This window comes from Dipodomys merriami, unplaced genomic scaffold (genome assembly GCF_024711535.1).
Source record: "Dipodomys merriami isolate MVZ:Mamm:240054 unplaced genomic scaffold, mDipMer1.0.p SCAF_3, whole genome shotgun sequence".
Lineage (NCBI taxonomy): Eukaryota > Metazoa > Chordata > Mammalia > Rodentia > Heteromyidae > Dipodomys > Dipodomys merriami.
In genome coordinates, this window is record NW_027204492.1 from 87633854 (window position 1) to 87640822 (window position 6969).

At 41.3% G+C, this 6969-nt stretch overlaps 1 protein-coding gene across 1 annotated transcript in view; it reads left to right on the forward strand.

Annotated features, from left to right (window-relative positions):
- Slc9a7 (solute carrier family 9 member A7) overlaps window positions 1-6429 on the forward strand; it is a 170686-nt gene extending 164257 nt beyond the window's left edge. Inside the window, exon 18 of the mRNA XM_070040577.1 lies at window positions 316-6429. Within this exon, the coding sequence (XP_069896678.1) occupies window positions 316-567 (252 nt within the window). The 3' untranslated portion in view covers window positions 568-6429. The remainder of the gene's footprint in view (window positions 1-315) is intronic.
- The last annotated feature ends 540 nt before the right edge of the window (window positions 6430-6969 follow it).

The window sequence follows — 6969 nt, forward strand, 5'->3', positions numbered from 1 at the left end:
TTCCTTTGCAGGTTAGGAAGCTGGAATCCAGCTGCATTTCCTTCCTTCCTTGAACACTAACTGTGCCCCATCCCAAAGCCATCAGATACTTGAAATCTAACCTGCTTCCTTCATTCTAAATCCTGGTTCTAGTAATAGCACCTCGTGCTGACACTCCAGTTACAATTCAGGGTTCATGCTGGAGGCTCAGCACAGGCAGGTTTCATACAGTCCTGGTTTGGGATGAGGCATTGAGTTGGATTGGGGTTGGGGTTGGCTCTAGCCCTGGAAGATCTCAGTCTCCTGTCTTTGGTGTTGGTTGGTTGTGTCTTTTAGAACCAAGAGCCACTACGAGAAGAAGACTCAGATTTCATCCTCACCGAGGGTGACCTCACCTTGACCTATGGAGACAATGCAGTGACTGCCAATGGCTCCTCGGGCTCCCACACAGCCTCTACCAGTCTGGAGGGTAGTCGGAGAACCAAGGGCAGCTCAGAAGAAGTGCTGGAGCGAGACCTGGGAATGGGAGACCAGAAGCTTTCAAGCCGGGGCACACCTCTTGTGTTTCCTCTGCAGGAAAATGCATGACTTTCTGCCATCCCTAAACCCTGAAGTGATAGGGTGAGGCCCTGAGGGGTGAGGATGGCTATACCCCCCTCTAGTGTGTTTGAGTGGGGGCGTTGACTGGATTGAACAAATGCTTCTGTTTTATTGGGATCTGATGCTATCTTAACATTCAAATTTTAACCCAAAGCGCAGATGGTGAAGCTAAAGTGTCTCTAATTTAAGACAAATGCAGACCATACTCCCAGTTTTTCACATTGTCCTACTGTTTTCCAAGTTAAGCAAACAAAGTAATAGCATGCTTTAAACAGTCTCTTAATTTGTCTGCCCGCAGCATCTGAACACATAGGGTGACAGAGCAGAGACAGGGCTTCTGCCTGGCCACCCATGAGACACTCCAAGGTCTACCACTGTGTGTCTAGCTGGCTCCAGGATATCAAGTTATGGGAGAACAGGATACAAAAAACTCATGGAGGAAGGTAATTGAATTGGCCTTCCAAGGATTCTGAGATGCTGCTGTTAGACAGGACAGAAAGGACTATTGGATTGGAGACTGTGCTTTGAAGGCTGTGAGCATCTCCTATCAGGAGTCCTAGCCCTAGCTACCTGTGTTTCTCCTAACAAAATGGTCATTAGAAAAGGTATCTGTGAGGCATTGCAAAGCAAGGGCAAGATGTAGTGTTCCTCCTCTGGAAATTGCCATGAAGAAGTCACTAAAATGTTCAAAACCAAAGGCAAATAGTATTATACTGGTGGGTTTTAAAAAATCAATCTGAGGACAGGAGATATTTCAAAAGTGGTAATGGTATAATTGCAGAAATGGTTCAACTTCTGAGGGCTACCATGAGAGCTGGTTGTCTGGGAAATGGCTAAAGAGAACTGAGGTATTGTCTGTGGGGGTAAAGCTATCACCATGTATAGGAAGCTTTTATCTGGGGCAGAGAAAGCAACAAGGGACTGAAGACCATAGGCTAGTTTTTGGAGGAAAGAAATCTCATTGCAAAAAAAAAAAAAATAACTTGCAAATAAAATACAAGCTAGGAGTCTTGACTGGGTAGAATTGCAAACTTTGAATGATGCATGCATGCAACTTCCCTGGCCATGTGAGAAATGAGAGGCAAAGCAATCAGTGAGCCATAGGGCATTACTCAACCCAGCAGAAAGTTCTCTCTTCTATCAGATTAGGAATCCAGGTGTCTTGACACCATGTGCCATGCCCAGAGGAGTCATTTTCTTGTTATCTGAAGAGGCTGGCTGCTTTACCAGCTTAATGAGGGTGTGGATTGAAATCTAGGTTTGTCGATTGAGCTCTTCCTGGATGAGCTGTTCTGCGTGTTCATACATGCAATCAGCAAAATACTGAGAACTGTTAGGGAAAGCTTGAGTTTCTCTCTGTCTCTGTGTTGGGCAACCAGTTTCTAAAAACATGCTTTTCTAACTTGTGGGCATTTTTCTTTATGTTGCAGACAAAATAGTTGTCCCACTTTAGGATCAGCTCCTTAGATACCACTTTTAATATTTAATATTTTTTTTCTTTTTAGAGTCTTACTGTGTTGCCCAGACTAGCCTCAAACTGGACTCTAGCAATCCTCCATTTTCAGTCTCCCAAGTAGTTGGGACTATAGTAGGTGCCAACTAGCACCCTGCTAAATGATTATTTTCAGATCAAAGCTTCATAACTTCGTGTTTGAATTGATAATGTATGCAATTAAAAGAAAAATTTATTAAATGTTCAGCCATATGAAATTGCTGATATTCTATTATTTTTTTAAAATCAGAAAAGACAGTTTCATATCTATCAGTATAATAAAATGGGATGAACTTTTTTTCTACTTTTTTCCTTCCTAAAAAGTCTGTTTTGATTTTTGTGCTTATCCATGGACTTTGTAAGTGTGAAGACAGCTGAACAATATACCTGATCTCATGAGGGCTCAGGACAGAGAAGAGATTTTTTTAGAGTCCTGAAGGGGAGATTCTGAGGAAACAGGGTCAGGTGGGAGACAACAGCTACCTGGCTTGGAGAAGCTAGCCATGTACATGTGTGCTCCAGCCCAGAGCCAGCCCAGAAATATTTATTTTAACAGTAATTTTCTCAATAATGATCCGTCATAGTATAAGCCTTAAAAAGTGGGACTTCGGGCTGGGAAGGCTCAGTGGAAGAGTGCTTGCCTTGCTGCATGAGGCCCTGGGTTCAATTCCTCAGCACCACATAAGCAGAAAAAGCTAGAAGTGGCGCTATGGCTCAAGTGGTAGAATGCTGGCCTTGAGCTGAAGAGCCAAGGGACAGCTCCCAGGCCCAGAGTTCAGGCCTCATGACTGACAAAAAAAGAAAAGAAAAAGAAAAAAAGTGGGACTTAATTGGTTTTTTTTAGATGTACTTTTTCTGTTGCCCCAGAATGGCCTTGAACTTGCAATCTTCCGTCCCCAGCCTCCCAGAACAGCTGGAATTATAGGCAGGCACCACTCACTCTAGTATTTGTTTTTGAAAAGATGGAGGAATAGGCTAATCGCACTTTGACTGGGACTTTATAAAGCCTTGCTTATGCTGCTTGCTTGATTTCAAAGAGAAAAAAAATGAATAGGAAAACTCTGCTTGTAGTCATAGGGAAAATGCAGGCAAGCAGACTACATCGTCTTCATGTCAGGGCTTAATTGCCAGTTTTAAATGCTAAAGCTGCACTGTAGCTTAGTGGCAGATGTAGGAGACCCTGGTTTCATCCCAGCAACACACACACATGTATACACTCACTCACTGCAAAGGCGTTTACCATTGGAAGTTTTGGATTCAGTTGCTTCAGGGTTAGGCCTGGCATCAACGCTTTGTTTTTTGTTTTAAAACTTCAGGAGCGCAGGTGCAGCCAAGGTTTAGAAATGCCTTTTGGCTAGAATTATTAGTGGTCCCCTCTTTGTCACTTTAGTTAGAAGAATGGCCTAGCAAGTTAATTGTTATGTTCTAACTGTTGCAATGGTTACTCACAGGAACCTACAGGGTAGCAATCAATAATACAAACTAGACAGCTGTTGGAGAGTTTCCTGCTAATCTTTGGGGGAGCATTGGAAAGTACTAGAGCCTTTAAGGGTAGAGAAGGGTGACTCACATATAGGTGTGGGGAAATTTAAAACTTGTCATCTTTATTATGGTTGTTTTAGAGAGAAGGGCTTTTGGCTTAACTGGGCTGGTATCTACTCAAACCTGAGGCTTTTCCATCCAACATGGAATTAGGAGTCCCTTTTGGGGTCAAATGTTGTCTCTTTTTGTCCCCAAGCACAAATTTGTGTTTTAATTCTTCAAAATATGGAGGACTTGCTACAGAACAGGTGGAGGTAGTCAATTTGTTGTCGCATCGAGACAGAGTTTAAGCTCCAAAAGAGAGAAAATAAAAACCCCTTTTAATAATACTTTGTGGGAATTATAAGGAAACTGAAGCTTTCCTAGAGAAGGAATTGTGGATTGAAGGAAGGTTGCATGTCTTCCCAGGAAACAAGCACAAGAAGGGCATCCAGGGGACAACCTGGGACGACCAGACAAATGAGCGTCCATGCCTTGAAGCCAAACTATCACACTGTGACAACAAATGTCTTATCCAGCAAAGAGCAAGGAACTTCTTAGGCCATGTTCTTTAGACCTCACATGCCTTGTGGTTTGGTTGACAGATGAACACTCAAAATATTATCTCAACTATCTATAAACATTTCAGTCCAGGGCAAAGAATAGAATTCCTTCCAAAACCAAGTCCTGCCCTCTACCACATCACCTCATTCTTTTTTCTTGAGTGGGAGTTACTGTAATCATATCAAAGTATTTAAGTAGAAGCAGTGATTTCCAAGGACAGAAAAAAATGCCACAGGGAGAGGCATCTGAACAACTCATCAGAGGTGCCAATCATGTACACACCTGCCTTGAACCTGGGGTGAGTTCTAAGGAGTTTATCCCTACTTACTATGAAATGCAGCCTGCAGTGCAGCGCTGCTGGAAGGCAGCTTCCTGATAGGTAGGTAAGTGTAGTACTTCTTTATGCCACAGGAATGGGCACTTAACAGATTTGCACCTACCTTTTGATGATGTCAGGATGACTTAGGGCAGGGATGAAGCAGCCAAGTACATTAGACTTGTACCCTTGACCTCTGATGTCTTCTGCTATTTTGAAGTGATAATCTGGCTTACAGGTGCCAACTGCTACATTCTGATACCCTCAGCAAAATGAACCTAGTGAGTAGTCAGAAGTCCTAGTTTGGAGACAACCTCTAGGTAAGATTTCATCACTCCTCCTTTAAACCTACTGAGAACTGTAGAAGCCCTGGCTAGTGTCAAGCCAAGAGCCAGTGGCTCACACCTGTAATCCTAACTATTCAGGAGGCTGGATATGAGGATCACAGTTTGAAGCTAACCCAGGCAGAAAAGTTGGTGAGACTCTTATCTCCAATAAACTACTCAGAAAAAGCTGGAAGTGGAGCTGTGACTCCAATGGTAGAGTGCTAGCCTAGAGCAAAAAGCTCAAGGACAGTGCCCAGGCCCTGATGAGCTCAAGCCCCAGGTCCAGCACAAAAAGTAAATAAATAAAGTAGGACCTAGAAAGAAACCATTTTATTCCAGTTTCAATTTCCATGAACCTAAAAAAATTAGCAAAAGCATCCTGTCTTCTCACCCAGTACTAGCAAAACTTGTAACAAGCAAAACCAAAGTTTTTGATGTTCATTTATTTTCCTAAGCAGGGTATACTAGAACCATGGCCCAGATGGCACCCAGGGAGAACATGAAAGAGATGGGTCTGGCTGCTGGGTTGCCTTTTGCAAAGGTCTCAAATGGACATAAGAGTGTGCACATGTGGCAAAAGCCCACTTCTTGTTCTAACAGCCACTTAAAAAAGTTAAAAGGCTAAATTTCCAAAAGTTACAGGCAACTCTCAACTATCAGCCAGTGAAGATTTGTCTGGGCCTCTATGTGGGAGGAACTCAGACCGAAGAGAACTTGTAAACAACATTCAGCATTTGCTGTCTAAAGCACTTTTGAAAGTTCCCATCCAGGTATGACTGGGTGGCCAACTGCATGGACGTTTGGAGGACTGACTTTGTGATTATTATTATTACTTGTAGGCTGTGGAGAAACAGGAATGTGTTTCAGTTCAGTGGGTGTTAAGTGTGTGTATCTGTAATTTAGCATTGAAGTTGCTCATTGTGTGACTTCACAGTAGGGTCATCTCCTCTTAGGTTGTCTTTGTGTTTTTTTTTTAATTAAAAGTATTTTTATTATCTTTAAGTAGTTGTACAAAGGAGTTTCAATTCATCATGTCAGTTTATGAGTCCAATGCATCTTGATCAACATTACCACTTCGTTGCTTTTAGTTTTTACATAAAATACACTTCTTACATGGAATGTTTTACTATGTGCATTATTAGAGTGATTAAATGAGAAGGCCACTAAGATTTATTTAATTAGCTGCAAAGCAATTTTTTAAAAGTAGAATAGGATGAATTTCATGTGGGGAAGTTTTTATAGAGAGTTTACATACTGGGTTTGGGGAGAATTTTGTTTTTGATGTCCATTAAACATTAGCAAACTGGTGGTTTTTTTAAAAAAATAAGATTAACATTGTAGTATGTTATAGAAATAAATGTGTTCTATAAAAATGACCTCGAAGTATGTTCTAACTGTGAAAAAAATCAAAGGCTTGGAGCTATGTGTAACCTCTATGTGCAATAAGGAAAACTGAAGTAAGCCCCTAAGTGCATCTTTCCCTAGCCTTTTGCTTAATGTTTGCCTGTCTACATGTTTAGATTGTTATTATAAAGCTAGCTACATGTTTTCCTGCCCTTTACTGGTATCTAACACATTTTTCTCAAAGCTTTTTTTTTTTTATAAAACTCAAAATAAAATTATTAACTGGCTGAGCTCATCTTGTTTTGTAATTTGAATGTATTATCTCCTCTAGAAGGGCCCTCTGTGATCCTACTCCTTGTCTCTTTCTTTCTCTCACTAAGAAGTTACTTCTTTTCTGGATATAAGCTCATTTTTCTTTAAGGGAATTCATTCAGACCAGAGTTTCTAAACTAGCTGGCCTCTGAACCAAACCAAGCCCACTGATTGTTTTTACAAATAAAGTTTTATTGATATACACTACTTTCATTCATTAGCATATACTGATTGCTGCAGTAGTGGAACTAAGGTGTCAGGACAGGCTATATGGCCCATAAAGCTGCAACTATTTATTATCTGGCTTTTTATGAAAAAAGTGTTTGCTGACCCTATTTATTTATTTATTTATTTATTTATTTATTTATTTATTTATTTATTTATTTATTGGGGGGGGTCCCGTCGTGGGGCCTGAACTCTGGGCCTGGGCACTGTCCCTCACTCTTCAGCTCAAGGCTCGCACTCTACCACTTGAGCCACAGCGCCACTTGTGGCTTTTTTCTTTTTGCTTATGT